The sequence below is a fragment of the Vidua chalybeata genome, chromosome 1 (genome assembly GCF_026979565.1).
Source record: "Vidua chalybeata isolate OUT-0048 chromosome 1, bVidCha1 merged haplotype, whole genome shotgun sequence".
Lineage (NCBI taxonomy): Eukaryota > Metazoa > Chordata > Aves > Passeriformes > Viduidae > Vidua > Vidua chalybeata.
In genome coordinates, this window is record NC_071530.1 from 19,670,965 (window position 1) to 19,691,685 (window position 20,721).

Consider the following 20,721-nt stretch of genomic DNA (forward strand, 5'->3'; position numbering starts at 1 on the left):
CATCCCCTCAACAGTGTCTATTAGTTTTCAGAAATAAAAAGGCTAAATATTTTTTACTAAATATATCAGCTCTTTCCCCTGCCTCCTGAGTCACTGAATATTTTACTACCTTCTGCAGCAACTATTAAAATAATAAACAAGGACTGATTAAATGTCTTAAGTCTGCCATTTCTGTGTTTATTTCTCTAAATACAACTTATCTCAAATGGAAATGTTACACAATCTCAAGGTGAAGGAAGTGTCATTTCACCAAAAAATAAAAGCTTTTTTATAAAGAACCATGTTCTTTTCCTTTTGCTGCCTGTTTAATCTTTGTGTTATGCAATGACTTACACTGTAATATATTCTTGAAATTTCCTTGTAGTTAAGCTTGTAATTTCACAGCAACTAACGTTTATATAAGAAAATATTGTAGATTTTACCCAGATTTCTCCTTCATAGACATGAACAAAGCATCTACTCTTCTATGACTACTATCTTGTGCCTAAGAGAGATATGCAACACTAGAAGATATGCTACCAGTTGTTTATCAAACTTCAGAGTTCTCTGATGCCATTACAAAACCACCCAATTTTAGTTTCAGAGCCCAGTGATAATTAACATTCTTTTCCCTCTTTCCTTTCAAGTACTTGAATCTTTAAAAACAGGGCAAAGAGGAGTTGACATGATTCTCTGACAAGAAAACAAATGCACTGCTCTAGATAAACCAAAGTCCTATGAAGCATCCAGAATGATCCTGTATCCAATAAAGGATACTTACTCTACTTTAGGGAATGCATTTTGTGCAAGTATTGTGATTGCTTCTGCTTAATCCAATGCAAGAAACATAAACTATGGAAACTACAATGGCATATATGAAACATATATGAAAAAAGAAAAACAAGAAAAAAGTACTTTCTGAACAGTATTACAGGGGAATATAAAACCTCTGGAAGAACTTTTGATGCTAGAGAAATTAAGAGGAAAAATTATAGATAAATTGCCTAAAATACAAAAAATAAAGAAGAAAAGCAATAAAGGAACAAAGAAAAAGGGTCTTTCAAGGACAAAAATTATTTTATTAAATCTAGGGACACCAGCAAGGGAGGATTATTCAAAGGCTGTAAGAAATATTTTCTTTATAAATATAATTGTTTAGACCTCTTTTTTTATCATTTTATTTCTTACCTCTCTTCTATTTATAGAAGTAAAAGCTCTGATCAAAATCAGAATATAAAGCTTAGTCAAGCTCTATTTGCATTGCAAGTGAGCCCTCAAGCATGGTATTTTTGCAGTTTGCATACCATGTCTTTAGTTTATAGAACTTTTTTTACATTCAACCTCTTCATGTATGTTTCAACTAATCTGCATCAATAGAAATACTGAATGTATTGAGAGGTCAGGAATCACAGTTTACATTTTCAATACTTTTCAATGTTAATGATGAATTAAATTCTGTACGTTGCTTTGATGCTTGTTTCTTCACACATTTTCATTTTTCTTTATGACTTAGAAGCACAGGGAATTTCTCTAAGCAGTTGGGGAAATTCAGCCTACTCAGCTGCCTGTGCATATCCATACAGTAATGCCCAAGCACCTATGCAGGAAATATTTCCAAATATATTCTCTTTCCATATACAGTGCTTGTAATTCATTACTATAAAAGTCCTTACAGAATTTCAATCTCTTTTGTATTATCAATATTGCCTTAAAAGGGAAATCCATACCTGTTCCTAGCCCTTAAGATGTCATGTTAAGGTGCGGCACAGATACAATGACTTTATGGGAGGTTTTTCAAATAAAATCAAATGAAAAGTCTCTTGTTTGTTAGATCCACCAGTGGAAACTGGAAGATGATATGACTCTTCACATTTAAGAGGAAAAAAATCTGCTTTACTCTATGCTCTTCATTATACATACCTGCAAAAATTACTTTTAACATAGTGTGTACACTCAGGCACTTTTCCTTGCTATTCAATGATAATTTGGCTTATAGTTACTTGAAATGCATGTTAAAATATCTTTAAAAATATTTTTTTTAAATAAAAACAATATCTAACATTCATTCAGCTTCTATCAATGAGATGTGCTCCATTTCTGTGGGTTCAAAGCTCAAGCAGTAATCTCCACAATATCAGTTCTTCAAAGCTGCATCACAAACTGCATAATTACAACTAGCAGTACTTGACCCCTCTGAAGGCAGTCTCAGTACACAAGGCAAACACTTAGCAGGCAAGACAATTCCATCTCACAATAGAACACTTAGAGATTTACATCACTAAGCTTTCAAAAACCTTTCCCATAAACCCATTGAGACATACTACACAGTGACTTCAAAAACAAGTGATGCTCCTTATTTCTTAAAATTGCATCTGGACTAATTTTATTGATTTTAAAGGTAGGACACTATTTTCTAGAATAATTGTTTATTTACATTTTCCCTAATAAAAGGTTTAAAATCAAGTTCCAGACTGTATGCTCAAGCAGAGTAGTACTACACAAGTCAAACTGCAAAGTATCAAAATCAAAACAAAACAGAAAAACACACACACAGGGGCTGGGGACATAGATGAATTTGATTTGATTTCATTTAATTTCACCAAATTCTTGCACAGATCTCATACAAAGAATAAACTGGAGAATAAATCAGCTATTAGTTTATATTAGAATTCTTATGTTAAAATATTTCATGAATACCTGAAAAAAATTCATTAATTCTTACAATAAAATATTTTATGTCTTACCAGAAGGAGTGCTCACAATGTCCTTATTAAATAGCCAAAACAAAACCTAATTTAAGTACAAAATACATGCAAGTATGTAGTTTTGTTCTGGTTTGGCATTGAGGCATCATCTTGCTATAAAAAGCACTATATTCTTCATGACATCTAGTAATTCTGAGTTAAATCAAATCCCCACCTTCAGTATTGTTGTTGGAATCCTTCAGGAAGGAACAGGAGGCAATCTTGTGCCCGGTTTGCAGCCGTGCCCCCCGAGCAGGCTCAGCTGGCTGGTCTGAGTGCCACTCGCACATGCCAAGCTCAAAAATGCAAATCTGTGGTACTAAAAGACAAACAAAGACTTCTTAAAAAGTCATTCTTTATGAGACTATTCCCCATTAGAAAACTATGCTTATTAAACTCCTTGGCTATGTTTCTGCTTCTTCAAAAGGTTGCTTCAAAAGCCCTGTGCATCTCTCATTGATGCCCTGTATTTCAGCCTGCCATCTTTAAATATTCTAAGAAATCATTCCCTCAAGACAGATGCTTCTTTCAAAGCAATGGAGTGCTATTTATGTTAACCAGTGATCACAACCTCCATGAATTCAATTCCGCAGAGTTGCCAGGTAACATAAAAACTGACATGTAATAATGAGAAATACCTATTTACTTTTCTAGGTGATAGCTACAGAAAAATCACTTTTAATTGAGGTTAAACTCAGCAGCATCTCCACAATGCTCATAACAGAATACTTCTTTCTAGAGACAGAAAGGTTCTGAATGCATCACCACATTTTTGAGAGCTTTTTAAGGGCACAGCACGCCTGACTAAACTAGCTGCCTTCAGCAATGGTCAGGATTTTAAGCAGGATTGCACTGTGACAATGAAGTTCCACTTCTTATTGTTATAAAGGGGAAAGATAATTTCCTGTTTAAGACACATTATTAAATAGCAGTCAGGATATCTCAGAGAAAACAGAGATTCCTAGCTGTATGGAGAAAACAGTTTCAGGTTGGTTTACATAGATGTTTCTGTCTCCTTCACCTGAGAGACATTGTATTATTCACATTACTGACACCTCAGTGAAATAGGCTTTCCAGGCAGGGCTGCAAAGCTTTCATTTCTTCCCTATTCTAGTGCTGAATAAGTGTGCGCTGTTTTCAAATCATGTGTATTATCCAAGAAAGAGCTTGTCAAAAAGTTGTTTCCTATGGAAAATGCAAAATTCTACAAGGGTCTGGAAAAGGATGGATTTTGTCAAATTTCAGCATTAAAAAAAAAAAAAAACAAAACAAAAAAACTTGCAAATTCTTTCAAAAGAAATCAAGATCATATTTTGACACTTTTGAAGTATTGATACAAAACATTTTGAGTCATTCTGTGGGGTTTTTTCTTTAATTTAGTTTTATATATTTTGAGGTTTTTTTTGTTTTATCAAAATACCCATTTTCTAGCTCTTAATGCCACAGCATGTCAGACAACAGTAAGATTAGTATTTTGGATTTTCTGACTCCCTTCCCTGTAGCAGTTCATCTCAAATACCTGCTTCTGTAATATTAAAGGCTGCGTCTTAGCAGGATTAGAATTAACTAAGGAATTAAATTTAAGATTTTGTCAGTTTAAGTATTCATATTGGATTTTTGTAAAAATTTATACATCATAAGTAATACAAAAATAATTACTTCAGTTTTCCTGAAAAAAACCCCATAATTTTGCAGTGAGGCTTTGTCACTTCTGCATTACAAGTGACTTAAGGAGGACAAAAACCTCATTCTACCTTATAGCATTCCACTTTCATGCCTTGGAGCTCTTTTCTTTCATCTCTATATAGAGATAAGAAGGACAATCTTAATGGGGTTCTTGACATATATAATTTTTGGAAGTTGAGAGGGAATTCTGCAGAGCAGCCACTTGGATAAGAATATGAAGCCTTTGAACAGAAGGTCTACAAAAGGTATAATTAAAGGAAATTTTACATTTTGTGTGTTCCAGAAAATAACTTCATATTTTCTGTTTTACAGCCAAAGTTGTTTGTTTGTTTTTTTTTTCTGCAGCCCATACTCAAATGTATGATAAAGAGCTGTGGGGGTTTTGAGTGATAAACTATTTGGCAGCTGTTGGGGAAACTACAAACTGTAGAGTATCTTAAATTGCTATACTGAAGGTAGGGTTTTAGTTGCATTTTTTCAATGCATGAAGTTTTGTCTTTCACCAGAACTGGACAACAGACTGAAGTGGGACAGTTTGGGAGACAGGGGAGGGATGGAAGGGAAGAAAGATCCTAAAGTATAATGAAATTACTTTTATATTTAACCATCACAGTTTGCATCAGGAAACTCCTGAAGGCACAAAAATTTAGGATATTTTACTCACAACACTAAAATCATAGCCATACTAATGAATAGAAATGCCCAGATCATCTCTTTTGTGCATTTGTACCAGGATTAAAAATCATGAAGAGTACATTAGAATGCAAGTTTTAACTAGAGATTTCATGACATTCAAGTGGTTTTCATTAAAAGTCTACTTATCCAGACATTCCATAAGGACTAGAGAAAAATTATTTCAAATTCAACCAACCATTAGTCTGACCTTTTGTTTTAATTATTGGAAAATGTTCAGTAGTAACACTTTCTTTCAGGGAGAAAATTAAGATTCTTTGACCCTGTTTTTTAGCTGCTGTGAGCCATTTAGATGTCACCTAATGAAGTTGACTTCTCCTAATGAGGAAACACAGGATAAGAACTGGCTCTTACTAGAATATACCTGAGGCACTTAACAGTGCAGCAGCTCAATCTGTAAGCCACAGCATGGAGTTCAACAGCTGCCATGTAAGGTAAGTATAATACCTGGATTTTTAGATGTGGTGAAAACATACATCAGTTTCTTTTTTTTTCCCCTCTTCCATCTCTTTGAGACAGTGTTTCATCTCATAGCTGAGTTCTTTTGGTTTGATTTGTTTTTGCTATAGAAGAACTTTGTTGAAAAACTCAATGTATTTTTACAAATAGATCTCCCACAGCAAATGGTTAAACAAGTACATAGGTTTCTAGAATTACAGAAATCTAAATATATATGTCTGCTGGCATCATTAAATTAGGGTTTGTATCTTGCTCTTAATGTGATCTGCTTGAAATTGCTTAGCACTCTAACCTATTGATACCCATGTGCATCTCTTTTCAATAGTTTTTTCCTACAGGGAAATCTAGAGAGCATTATTTAGGAGTATGGTACACACAAAACCAACCATGTAACCTAGCTTGGTCTGTGTCAAACACTGCTTTTAATATCTCAAGTTAAGTTTAAAGTCTAAACCCTCTGTGCCCATGCCAAGAATAAAAGAAAGGAAGACAAAGGAGATGCTTTGAATCAGAACTGCACTCACCTGAGGGTGTGACAGAGGTGCCAGAGGGCAATACTCTTGTGTAATACAGAGCAGCAAGCAACTTAATTTATGCTAGGATGGGTAGCAGTCCTTTTCCATGAAAATACATTGGGTTGAAAAGGGAAATAGGAAATGTTTTGCTGAAGAATCCTGACATGCAGGGATGATCTGACTGCAGAGATGACCAGCCTGACATTACAGCTCTTGGATGTAGCAGAGCAGAACAGCATAACCCCACTGCACAGCTGAGGATCAGGACCTTCTTGCATTTAGAAATACACAAGTGCCTTGGGAATCTTCCTAGTCAGCTCCAAAGCTTTGCCTGAGCTGGCTGAACACATAAATTCTTCAGCCAAAAACAGCAGATCTTTTTTACCCACTGCATCCTACATTTATAATGTATCAGATTTCCTAAAGTATTTATTGTCTTTCGTTATAACTGTGTTTAGGTGTGAAAAGACAGATGATTGTTTAGGGAAATGAAAATGAGCCAAATGAAAACACGTACACGGTTAAAAAAACAAAACAATTCCATTGTCTTTTCTCTTCTAATCCAGAGAAAAAACATTGTAAAATGACCTGTCTCCTGAAAAACAGGTATTCTTACCATGTGCTATAGAACATCCTTCACTAAAGGTAATATCATCAATGGCAACACTTTCACCTTGTCTCTGGGTCTTCACCATCCCCAGAAAAATAACCTAAAGAGATTAACAGCAAATCAACAAGAAACAGAGTTTATCAGTGTCACAGACAAAACAAAAAAGCACACAATATATGCCAGTTGAGTCCATGGAGTATCTAATGGGAATATGAGAACTCTAATCACACATTTAACAATTTTGGAGGATTATCATTCTGGCTTTTTGACACACCTGTGGCTTTTTTATCTGAGTACAGATACGTAGTCCAATCATCTAACTCAAGATTAAAGTAGAATTTAACGGAAGGATCTGAAAATCACAATAAAATGCCTTAAAATCTAAGCAAGGATCATGACAGTTAAAGAATAGAACACAAAGGATTTTGTGTTTTATCAAGCCATTATTCCACCAGAGACTAGAAATATGAATATTTTCTGATTGATATTAAAATTTCTCAAAAGCATGGAGAAAAGTCAGAGCAAAAACACCCGTTATTCAGAAGCCTTTCATCACATTTTTAAGCAAAAAACCTTGAGGAGTACTTGGTTGACAGTTATTCTGCTCTAATGTTACAACAGTGGGGTTTTTTTTCCCCACCAAAGTCTTCTATACACAGGAAGTTACAAATATTTTACTTTTCCATCTTAAGGGCAGATTTCAATCCACATTTGTAAATGCACAGACTATTACACATTTTCTGCAGTGGTGTACAAGGGAACTGACTTGCAGTCAATCGCAGTCCTTGGGAAAACACAACAAAAACATACCAATCAAAACAACCCAACAAATCAATCTTATGAATAACTTTCCTTAAAATATTCCCTAGCCACATCTTGGGATGAAACAGTTCTAGGATTTTCCAGGGTCTTGGAGGCACGATCGACCTAGAGGTACATTCTAGCTCTTATTAAGGAATTCACAGTGTTAGCAATAATTTTTCAAACGTTACCTTGAGAGTTCAGCAACAATATTATGCATAGTTTAACAGATTGATGCGGAAAACTTATAAATTACCAAGAACTGAGTTTTTGCTGTACAAGATGACACAACTTATCCAATGATATGACCATTATGTTCTGAATTGGAATTTTTTTTTTTGAGAGGTGTAATCTTTTGTCTTTTGTTTGTTTTACTGAACCTGCAGTTGGCTAGCACAAGAAGAATGGCAGCCATACCACATTCAAAAATACGTTTATATGAATGAAATGCAGAATCTTGCAAATTTGCTCATTTGATTTGTTTCAGAAAACAGTATTTTGAATTATTGAATTCTGCTGCAATGATATGTTCAGTTAATGTGCACTTTCATTATACCACCACAAGGACAAATAGCATATTCATATTTTCTGTTTCTATCATGGCATGGTTTCAGATGAGTTCGTAAAACAATATATAGTGCACTGTTTTATAATTAGAAACACCAGAAATATTATTTAATATCAATGATTTGGCAAATAGCTTACCTTTGCACAGATATGTTTCATTCTGAACTCAAGATTTATTTATTAATAACTTCATTTAAAATTCATATCTACCTATAGTTTGCAGCTGGGGTATCATAGTCAGATATTTTTAATATAGTGAGAAAAAGTGATTTAGACAATGCTAAAGAGGGAATAGCTCACTTTGCTGGAGCAAAATCAGAGGCTGCTTCAATTTCATATTCCATCAGAGCACACAAAGTCTGTATGAACCTGTGTTTCCTCAAAACTCTTGAACAGTCTCTCAACTTCCCCACTTCCAGAAGATAATATTACTAGATGCCCCCAGCTGCTCTTGTGTCTAGAAAAGATTATCTAGGCTTTATCTGGTGCAGATACCCAGCTGACCTTCCCTAAGTTCAGTCCAATAATAACCAAAGTGACTCACACCTGAGTTCATTCCAGAAAGGAACAATTCAGTTTTCCTTCTCACACAAAGTCTAGAGCTCTTTAAGCTCACAAATCAGTAACAAAAAAAAAGTCTTCATGGCACTATTTGCTCATAACTGCAATGATATTTATCTATGCAATATCTGTGAGCACCAGATCAAATAACATTGCAGCTCCATTAGTGGCATGGAAGGTGCAGTGGGGCTGCAGGCGGGATCAGACATGAGCTGGGCTGACTCCACAACACAGCCACAGGAGCAGACTGCAGCGCAGCAGCAAAGTACAAGGAATCAAGCACAAAGACACAAATGAACCCCAAGCCTAGAACCCTTTGCCTTAATGAAGTCTGGGAGACAGATATTTGTGCTCAGTAAATCAGAGGAAAAGTAGCTTGGAGAGAATAGCATGATACAATTCTCCAAAACTCAGCCAAAACAGACATACTGAGCTTTCTGCTTGTTGCCAGTAGTTAAACCACTTGCAATCTCTGCATTTCAGAACCCCATAAAATGAAGATTTGTAAATGCCAAACTAAATTCTATATCCCATAGATATAATCCAGACTTTTAGTAAGAACAGACATAAGTGTTAAACAGTCAACATCAAAATGAGCTAAGGAAATAAGCAGTGGAGGTTCAGAGGTAGATTTTAACTAAAATCTCACTTCAAATGTGTTTTTAAAATTGACAGAAATATTAAAGCGCCCTATTTCAAAGTGATTTGTATATCCAAATAAAAATTATTTGTCTCCCATCATTTTTTGTCTCATAGAAACATTAATAATCACTTTATCATGAAAAATGCCACAGGTATCCCTGTAGGCTTGTCATATAAAAGAACAAGTGGAAAAGGGCAAGTGAATTGCATTCACTTGTATGACACTGATATCTTGCAAGTTGTCACTGAAGCAAAATGTGCAAACAGAAGAAAATTTGCTTGGCTTCAGACTCTAGGTTTTGTGAGGTGCTGACCTGTGTTTCTTAAGTCAATTGTAATGATTACTGCAGTAAGTTTGACACCGGCCTCTTTAAAGCTGGACTCTGCCCATCAGTTCACTTGATAGAGGCCAAAGTATAACCAGGTTTGCAAGCAATAATCTAATTGGGATTGGACCTAGCAATTCAGAGGAAGTAGATGCCATATTATATTAACCATTGCCATATAGTCAATTTGCCGAGTAATACGAACGATGAAAAAAATAAATCTAGAAGTAAGCCCTTCCAATACAACCTCAGATTGCTACACTCTTATCAGGTAGAGGTAAGTGTTTGACCAATAACAACATTGATACTTGTGTTGAGTTGTTTACAGGTATATTGCAATATACATTCTCATAAGAGTTGAGCAGGCCATTATTACTTCAAAAATCAAGATCCTGTGGGCTGCTTTAGCACAATATGGAAGCCATGTAATTATGTTACTTACTTGGTTTAGGGAAATGAGGTTGTGCTGCCATGCCTTCAGGTTTGCATGCTAAGCAACTTCACAGTAACTGCAGTTAGCAGGAAAGGCCTCTCATTTTCTTCTCTGCTCCCTACTTTCTCTCCAGTATTATGCATAGCAGTGAGTGTACCTCACCCACAATATTATAGCCCTAAGTTACATTTACTGTGCTAATGCCTTTTGTAAATGCACATGCAAAAGCATTTAAATAGCATATGACATTTGCATTGCTTTTCAGTAGCTTTGAGCAAAATTAAACTATTTGCATGTGTTCTGTGACAAAGGCTCAAAGCTGCAATTAATAGGTAAATACAGTGTTTGTCACCTGCAGTACCCCTATAAAACAGTATCTCATAATATAAAATGCAGTTTCCTACATAAATGAAACCTTGAATTTATCAATCCAGTTAGACAGAGGCTAAGACTGTAAAAAGTCTTGAAAATTAAGATCACAAATATATCACCTCTATGGGCTGGTAGATAATATATGGCTCAATGAGACTGTTTTAAGACATACACACAGTGTATGCAAAGTCTGGTGTCAATTTTAACACCATCAAAAGTTAAGAACAAGCTATATTTGATAATGCGAACTATAATCTTTGAAATGGCTTTTTTCTCATTTACCTCATGAAATGTCTTCAATTACAAAATATTTATTGCTATTAAAAAGGCCCACAGTTTATAAACCATTTAAGAAGCGTCCTTTACAGTAACCTCAATTTACTAACCTCAAACTTTTCGGTGCTATTGATTGTAATGGTATTTATGTTCCACTGATTTCGTAGTTCTCCTGAAACTTGCCAAATGTTTGTAACAGTGTCTTCAGAGAGCTTTTGAAGCCCCACCATTAATGTTCTGCTCATTTGACTGACCCAATAATGGAATCTAATCTGGGAAAAAGAAGAAGATTGATTATTCCAGGGAAATACTATGGCAAACAGTTTAATACAAATAATGTGCATCAAAATACCTGGCAAAGGTGTTCCTCATCAGTTGGAAGGAAAACGCTTGTTCTTAAAGCTGCAGAAGAGGATTGCATTTCAGAGGACAATGTGAGGAAATAAGCTATTAAAAGGAATAAAAATAGAAAACTTAGAAGCCTGGAAAAAAAAAAAAAAACAAATAAAACAAGGAGAGCAATATGCACAGGTATAAATTAATACCTAAAAAGCCAACTGGAATTGTTTCCCCAGAAAAGATTAATAGCTCTTGTAGCCATTGTGATCCAAGCTTTTTTCCATGTCCAATATTGTCATGTTATTGCCCCATGTTCCAGCTAAAATTTTAAGCAGGATTCCAAAACATTTCATGTGGTGATGTCTTGAATACTCAACATTTTGGGACAAAGTGAGACAAACTCAAAAAGCTGATCCAAAGACTTTAAGCTCCAATGATTGAGTACATATCTAATTTCATGCCCAAACATCCAACTGCTGTAAACAACAATACACATTTGTCATGATAGTTCAGGTATTTGAGGAGGTGGTGGAACATGGGAGAGAAGACTGGGGTGTTTTTATACGTTGAAAACTGGTGGTGTCTGGGCTCTGGCTGCTCGGAAAATTGCCTTGAGAGAAAGATGTGGTATCCCTGTATATTCCCAATATAAAAAGTTGTCTTTGTAACTTCAAATCTACCATTAAAGATAACATTATTTTTCATTTACAAAACAAGTCCTTGCTTCACTTGAAAGTGTAACAGCTCAAGAGGAGTCAGTGAACTATGGTAGTTGCCATGCCCTTTGACTGATTGTGTCTCTTCCTGACAATATTGTTTCTGATCTTACAACAGATGGAAGGCAACCACCCTGTTTTAGGATATCAAATACTGCAAGTCAAAATTTGGCTCTTCTTGAACACAAAGATTTCAGAGATGTTAGATGCTAAGGATGCAAGATGAAAAATAAAGAATAGAAAAAGACTCAATCTGTTTTTAATTCTTTTTCTTCCTTTCTCTTCCTCTTCCCAAACTCCAAACAATGTCAAGTAACTTGCTGTCCTCTGACATTCACATGCTAATGAAAGGAAGAAGATGAAGGAGAAGGCCAAGCAGGACTAAAGGAAAAAAAAATCCTAAAAATACGGATGAATACATTCACCAAATATCAGAGGGTAGATGAAAACATCTAACTACTTAATTTATTAAACTACTCACCTTGACCTCTCATCCTTGTGTGGAACTGGAAAGCCCCTGATGAAGCACCACCAGCCCAGCTCAGGGCTGGAGCCAGCTGAGCAATCCCCCACAGAGGAGCATTTTGCAGCCCGCTACCAGGGCAGTGGCCATGTGCCCCCAGGTTTTAGACCTTTCCTGACTGCTCAGGCAGCGCTTTTGGAGCCTGCCAGCTGCAAGGGTATTACTCCTACCCACAACAGATGGCTTGGTGTCTCTGCAGTGCCCTGTCCCTGACTCCAATATGTTCCATTGGATGTTAGCTCCATGAAATTTTGAATTTTTTTCTTTTAGTTCTCTAAAGATGAATGTGTCTAAGAGTAAAAAGTTTATTTGTCACCTGCCACAGGAATTTTAAGTTTTACAAAGATAGGGAAGAAATACTAATTTTAAGAAATTCATTGAACAGTCATTTCAGATTACACCTCTGCATAGAGAATAGTTTCTTCTAGCAAAATCAAGTTGTGGATTTTTTTGGTGTTCTTTTAAAGTGGTTGTCACTGTTTTGTTCAATTACTTTTTCAGTGAAAAAAAAAAAAAAAAAAGATCCACGAGAGACAGGCCTAAGGAAATATTTGGGTTCTGGTAAATGATTACATAAATCTTCAAAGGAGTTAAATTTACCAAGGGATCTTTGCTTTTCTGCTAATGTGTGTGTTTTATCCTGGTGGCAGGAAGTCTTCCTTTAACACCCCACCATAGAGCATACTCTGCTCAGTTGTCATGATAGAGAATCATTTCTAGGTTTTAAGCAACCAACATAAAACGGATTACACAGTCTATTGAGTCACCAGCAGCGGGAAAACTCGACTCACTGCCATAAGAAGATATAAATATTTCGTAGGCAATTAGAATCACCATTTAGAAAATGAAAGTGCAGTTTAGACATTCTCCAGGTAGAAAAATAGAAGCAAATTAATACAATGCATTTAAATCTCCTTAGCTATTCAGTTCACTGATCTGAGTACACAGCCTCTCAGAAAGCTGAATAGCTACAAGTATTTGAGCTTCCTGCTACCTGAATAAAATAACTTAGATTAACATGACCACTGCACAATTGAGACCTGGCAGATACAACAGTGACTGAAGGGCCAAAACAAGTAAATGTGAACAATACAGGTGACTGAACAGTTTGCTTCGTCTGCAACAAACACTTCAATTCATGATTCTCAATCTTTGCCTGACTTTGGCAGACTGTGCAAGTTACATTTTTCCTTCCCCACCAGTTTTTATTGATTTTTAGTGTGTCTTTCTGGCATTTGCTGCATCCTGATGTGGGGTGTAAAATTCTAGAAACTTCAACTACAGCAAGACTGTTGCCTGGCTAACCTATTTTGATTCTAGCCAAGAGTTTGCTATATTTGTAGTCCATGGCACTTTTCTTAATGAGAAAAGATTTATTATTTTAAACTATTTCACAACTTGCATACTCGAGAAAAAGCTTGTGTTTAAGAAAAAGGTTCGGTAGCTGCTCACATTTTTGTGCCAACATTGGTCTAAATCAACACTTATTTAAGAGCAACCTTATATTTGGAAGCATAATACACACAGCAGGATGTGCTTCTGAGATACACACAAGCAAAAACTGAAGTTGCTAAAAGCACATCAGATATATAAAATTTCCTAACTGCAGAGTATCATGAGAATTGTCCATTGTGAAATGAGAACTTGCAGGAAAACTGAGAATGGGGCCTTTTGTTGCTGTTTGCTTCAATAAAAAAAATTAAATTTGGGTTTCATTTTCATGTGCTGAATTCTAAGCAGGTTTTCCATACATTCCCCTTGAAACCACCAATTTATACCTATCATTATTGGGAACTTCTACCTCTTTGATGGCTTATGCAATGCGTAGGAGATGCTACTTAAGAACAGTGCAGATTTCCACACTCCCAGATCATCACAGTTTGGGAACAGGGTGTAAAGCACCTGGGTTAATCATAACAACACTTGCGTCCCACATAGGAGTCTCTTCTTGTACATGCTCCAACATTGCATGCCTGCCTTCAGGTGCTCAGCATGAAGGCTTCCAAAGCACTGCTTGTGCCTAGAATGGATGACAGGGTGTGGGTGGAGGTGAAGGGAAAGAGAATAACATAAAATATGGAGAAGAGAACTAAACAGCTATTGTATTACACTATGTATCACAGAAGAAAAGGCAGGGTTAATTTGGCCATAGGACAAGTATAAAGGGTAAATTTTGTCTGAGGAAAGAGAAAATAAATTACTTAGTTGAGAGACACTCTTCAAGGTAAAGTAGAATTGTAAGAAGATTTATGAAGAAGCTGTCTCAAAAACAGACTATCAAAGCTTATCCTATCTCCAAATACGAAGTCCTCTTCTCTCAAAATATTTGGAGTAGCAATATTAGTCACAGATGATAGATACACACACTCCAGGCATTTACCAGTCCAAGAAAACATTAAAATATGTCTCAAATTTTCTAAACTTTGCAATGGTCAAGACTGAATTTACCACCTAATATCTCCAGAACAAGTAAAGATCACTCTGGTAGGTAAACACATCTTTTGAAACTGATTACTTGCTCCTCTATGATAACAAGAATTGCTTACTAGAATATTGTCTTACTCCTCCCCTTTCCCCCTGGAATTCTGGGTTATTGTAATTGCAATCACCTTAAAGAAACCTCAAAATCACCTCAAAAGACACAAATGCTCAGGAAATATGTGGCAGAATATAACTGACCAATCAAGAAATTAGCAAAATTTAGTAAATTAAATAGAAAACTACATAATATGTAAGAGTCCATCGCTTCCCCAAAGAACATGAGGAGTCTTACCACTCTCATTCCCATTGTGGTCAAAGTATGGTGGTCCCATCCCAGATCGACCATTTCTTCTTATCCAGCCAGGCTGTAAATTGAATTCAGGAAGAACTCTGCATAGATTGGTTTCAAAATCACAGTTGTTCCAGGAGGAACCTGAATTGAAGCAAACAAACAAAAAATTAAATGCTTAAAAACAGAAGCAAAAGGGTATTTTTTCACCATTATTTGCTGTATAGTTAACACACAGAAACACTCTGAACAGGGCCCTGAAAAAAAGTGAGAAACACCAGAATGTTTAAATCATGAACACAGAGAAGCAGCACAGTGGAAAAAAGACAACTGAGAATGAACATGGGGGAAAAAAAACCCAAACAATCAACCAAGTCCTTCCTCCACCAAACCAAATCCAAACTTGTCAGTTTAATATTTTATTACTATGCTATGTGCTCTTTTCATCACAAATATGTGTGTAATCACCTGTTTGTAGGAAAATCTCCAAGCTAGTATAGTTTATATGCAAAGATTGTTCTTAAAATATACTGCAGCTCTAAGGTGAAGAATTTGTCCAGAGTTCTTGCACAGAAAAACAAAGAATCAACACCAGGATGCAATCAGAGAGCAAGTTTGGTTTTATTTTTGATTCCACATCATTTAAACAAGAGACAAAAACAATCCTCAGAATGGCACAGTGTCCCCACTTGTCTTTCCTCTTTCTTATCTCTTCCAGTACACTTCACAATGTGGTAAGGAAGGAGCATTTTCCCCCTTCCAGATTCCCCTGTAGAGCAGCATAGGTTGGAAAAGGAAGGCAGAACACCTTTCTAGCACCAAACCCCGTTTGGTGTAAGAATTCATTCAGGCAATTTGAGGTAGGTATGGGACCAGATAAATAACTGCTTACTGGGCTGGAGGGACAGATGTTGGTTTTTGCACAGGTGTCAAACAGCCCTTTATGCATCACATCCAAGCTGAATGAAAGTGCTTGGATGTGCTTGACAGGCTGGACAACCCCGTTCCTTGAAGTACTTCTTGTAGTGGTGGAAGGATTTAATTTAAAAATAAGTCTAAGTAGATGCAGCTGTAAAGAACAAACTTATTGCAACCCAAGCCCAAGCAGAGCAGCGAGTATGTGGCATTGTCTCCAGATTTTGTGTCCTGTGTGGAAACTTTCATTTCCCCTGCCCTTTGTCTTACACAGCAGAGGAAGGTGGCTAAGACCCTGCCTTCTAATTGGGATATCTGGTTGGATACAAGAGCTACAATGCCTTCACACTCCCTCTCTAATTGGTGCCCACTCCAGGCCCCTGCTAATGCTTTTGGTCTAGTCTGTATTATCATAATTCACTGGTCATTTTAAATAAAGTAACAACTGCAGCATTGATAATCACACTATGATGTTCAATTTCATTACTTTCATATTCGTATCAGTTTACTGCAACAATTAATTACAAGGTGAGGGGAAAACAGAAATAATTCATTATTCCAGACTCAAGTTAATGTGCACATTGGCTGAGCCATCAACCAACTTTTTATTGCTGCTTTTATTCCTTAGATCTTTAAGTGGCTAAATGGCATGTCAGAGGTTCATCAAAAGCACTAACACCACTGAAGTATATATATCTGCTTGGCATTGCATGAGATGCACCAAATCACACTCAATATTTCTTCAAGAATTTTCTCATACCTGAAAAAACAATTGCAAAATAATATGCATGAAATACAAAGAATTGTACCATTTTAAATTAAAAAAAAATCAGCATTATGTTCCAAGGCAATATTAATTTTCAAAAATATAGCTTCAAAGAAAACCAATGTAAATTTGCTGGAAGATAGATTTACAAAGTTAAAAATCACTGCATAGAGAGGAAAAGTTCAGAAGGAAGAAATGTGTGGGATTTTTTAGATAATTTTTGCTGAGTTTCCTGTGAACAAAAAAAAATCTAAAATAACTTCTAAGAAAAAATTCTAAGTCTCACAGGAACAGATGACAGTTAAAGGTTCTATCTCAAGTGTGCATGTGTATAAAATCTCAGTTTAGGATATTCTGGGAGAAAAATATATTTAAGAGTATTTAGTTATCATTCATTTCCTGGCAAATACTTTGCAGTATGAAGACCAAGTGAACAATAAAAACTGGAATTCCAATTTTTATATATTTTCACTGCAAAAGCTTCTTTAAATCTGAGCAAAGCCCAGGGAAAAGACCAGGCACCTGTCACCAACATGAGACCAGGAGATGAAACCTAAGCAGAAAAATAATTTTGCAATAATCCCAAATCCCAAGAAAGAGTGGCAGCAGGGCAAATCTTCAGTTTGACTCCCTGATCTGTATCTTCATGTCTGACAGCTGATTTATCTCCTGAAGTAATCCAGAGCATTATCCAAGCAGTCCCAGCATGCAGCCTGTCTCTCAAAGCCTAGTTCAACGCCTCTAGCTCGTTCACATGAAATACAAAATAATTTCATATTTAGGGCTTTTACAGAGACCAAAGGCTCATACTAGTCTTTGGAGAAACCTTTAATTCTCTACTTTCATATAAGCATTTGTCTACAGCTGCATTCCCTCAACAGACAAGTGTAAAAATCCTCCATAAAAGATAATGGAAGAATGCACATCTTGTTCCATATTCTGCAATCACAATAGAAAATGCTGCCTGGAGTAAATGCCCTTTCCAGGGAAACCAAGACCAAGCACAATGAGGATTTCAAGGCTATGCAGTGGAACTTGGCATACCCACCTCTTGGGCAAGTGATAAAAATATACGCTAACCTGAGATGCGTTAGACACGTCAGGGAATTCAACAGGCATTTCAGCCACTGCCATTTAATACATTTCTGTACAGCACAGGAAATTTACAAAAATGTCCTGATATCCAATAAAAAGCAAGTATCCTAGAGCTGATTCTAGACTCCTGCTCCAAATAGATCTCTGCATCCTCTTTGGATAAAACAGGGAGTCCTGTTTTAGGAAGAAAATCTTTATGTGGTTGGACACACAATTGTAATTTGAAGAACCCAGATTTAAGTTACTGCTCTTTCTCACAGATTTCAGCTGAATTCAGTGATTGCTAACATGCTCTAATTAATAGTTTTCATTGTGGACAGATAGATACAGGCTCATCTAAAGACCATCTGTTTTATATTTAAAGTTAAATTTTAAAATCCCTACAAAGACGGTAGCTTCCTTTGTTTTATAGTGAGGAGGAGAACTCAGATTAGCTTTTTAGTTAGAATTAAAATTTTTGATAAAGCTTTTCTTTGGACTCAGAACAAAAATCCTCAAGGAGAAGGACTACCTTATACATCTGTCCTGGTTTCAGCTAGAGAAGAGTTAATTTCTTCTCAGTAGCTGTTACAGTGGATTCAGAATGACAGTGGTGTTGATAACGTGCTGATGTTTTGGTTTTTGCTGAGTCATATATATCCTATGGCAAGGACTTATTTTTTCCCTTTTCCTCATGCTGTGCCAGTGAGGAGTTTGCAGGGCTGGCTCAGCTGATCAGAGCCTGGTGCTAATCACAGCAAGGCTCTAGGTATGGTCTGCATACGGGCCACGCACTTCAGCGCTGGACTCGGTGATCCTTGTGGGTCCCTTCCAACTCAGAATATTCTGTAATTCTGTAAAAAAACAAAAGAAAACCACCAAAACTGGGGCAGGGGGGAGCATAGCTGGGAAGGGTCATGCCCACTATATAAACTGGGGGGAGTTAGCTGGAAGCACAGCTGATCTGGGATCAGGAAGGGGAGGTTTGGCACTAGTCAGTGAGTGGCAAGCAACTGTATTGTACATGAATTGCATTTTTTCCTTTTTGTTATCATTATTATTTACCATAATTACCCTGTTTTATTTTACTTTATTTTCGTTTTCAATTAATAAACTCTTCTTATCTCAACACACAAGTTTTACTACATTTCTCCCATTCCACCACAAGCAAGCAACTGTGTGATGTTTCATTTCCAGCTGGGCTTAAAGACATGACATGAAATCATTTGCAGCAGCATTTTGTAGTACAGTATTCTGGAAATACTGGAATTCTGATGCAATTTTACTCAGAGAATAGCAGTTAAAATTCACTTTCACCACTTAGATCAATTCCTTACAGGACATAGCACCAATTGTATTTGTAACCAATGCATGTGACAAAGTTTAAGCTAGGATAATCAGTTGCTAATCAGTTCATGAATTCAAGGAAAGTTCCACCCTTGTCTAGACAAAAAAAAAAAAAAAAAAAAACCACAAAAATGTTGTAGCTTATACCTTGGTCTAGGTATTTTGTATTCAATCTGAATTCTATCAAATAAGTTTCCCACAAATTAAGGAAAAAGGTATTACTTGCTGAATCTTCATTGAATTTGGATGAGGAAACACTTGTTTTGTGATGTAATATCCATGTGAAGATTCATGAGAGTCTTGTGCTTCACAAATGTTGAAAAAGAAAAAAAGCGTGAAAAATCAAACTGAAGCTAGAATAAACTTTTCTTTAGAAAATGAAGACGGTAAAAAACAAACAAACAAAAAAAAGAATTCCCAAACATTTTTTAACATAAAAGCCTGCCCCCTAGTTCTCTCTTCTGTCACATTCAGTTACCAAACTGTATCACACGTCTAAGGCCCACCAGACTTACCTTGTTTCTCATCACTGCTGTCTCCACAGCAGTCGGTGGAGATGCACACTTCTCCAGGTGGAGCAGAAGAGCCATCCCCACGCTGGCACCCACTTGCTGTGGATGACTGAGTGTCCACCGGAGCAAAGCAACACAGCACGCAGACGTACAGGAGCCTGTTCATGGGCTATGTTACTATCCAAGCCTTCACTTGGACAATAATTACTGAAACTGCCTAGTATTGGTCATGAAGCACCTTTTACCAAGCTGTGTTTACACACATCTCTCTGGGAGATGTTTTTAGAACCTCAGTTTCTTAATCTGCAGCTTACAGGAAGCTTTGCAGAAGCAGTGACTTTGAATCTGGTGTGTCTTAGGATAATATTTAACTGAATATAACGTTTTATGACTAAAAAATATTGGCACATGCTCTGAAAGTCAACTGTATATCATTAACTTACTGACTGGATTTATTGCTCAGTGGTTTGAAAGTATATTAGATAAGAAAACAACAGGAAAACGGGGTAGAATTACTAAATGACCAACACCCACCTAGACCTCTATTTGCTCAGAAGGAATTGACAAATGTTTACAAAATGCATGAAAAGTTTGTACATTAAATGTAAAAAACAGTAGAGAAATTCAAATTTCAATTGATTTTGCATCAAAGTGATTGCAAATCAGTGCACTGACTTCTGTCTCTTGTTACGAGGATGTTTTAGTAACACCTTTCAGCATGTTTCAATGTTTCACCAAATCACAATGGTTCTGGCCACACCTTTAGACCAATGACTCAAGGATCTTCACAAGGAGGGGGACTTGGAGATCCAAACAATCAAAAGATCCAACCTTGTGAGAGAATGTTGAATCAACTTGTTTCATTCAGCCTAGCATCACATAAAATCAGGAAAATTGTTTTAGTGAAGTGGCTTAAATACTTCAAATGCCCCAAACCCAAGGATGCAGTGCTGGTAGGAAAAAGAGAAGTTAATCACAAAATTTGGAAGGGAAATAATGGTGAGAACTAGACAAAATAAATGTGGCACTCAGGTAGGTATAGCATTCCTCTAATAGGAATAGTGGGATGAAAAAAAAAAAATCCCAAGTGGCAGC

General features: G+C 36.3%; 1 protein-coding gene across 1 annotated transcript in view; it reads right to left on the reverse strand.

Moving 5' to 3' along the window:
- MALRD1 (MAM and LDL receptor class A domain containing 1) overlaps positions 1-19,792 on the reverse strand; it is a 232,774-nt gene extending 212,982 nt beyond the window's left edge. The window contains exons 1-6 of the mRNA XM_053963779.1: positions 19,630-19,792; positions 15,016-15,156; positions 11,017-11,111; positions 10,775-10,936; positions 6,693-6,786; positions 2,899-3,042 (exon numbers count right to left, since the gene is read on the reverse strand). Of these exons, the coding sequence (XP_053819754.1) occupies positions 2,899-3,042; positions 6,693-6,786; positions 10,775-10,936; positions 11,017-11,111; positions 15,016-15,156; positions 19,630-19,792 (799 nt within the window). The remainder of the gene's footprint in view (positions 1-2,898; positions 3,043-6,692; positions 6,787-10,774; positions 10,937-11,016; positions 11,112-15,015; positions 15,157-19,629) is intronic.
- Positions 19,793-20,721: the final 929 nt, after the last annotated feature.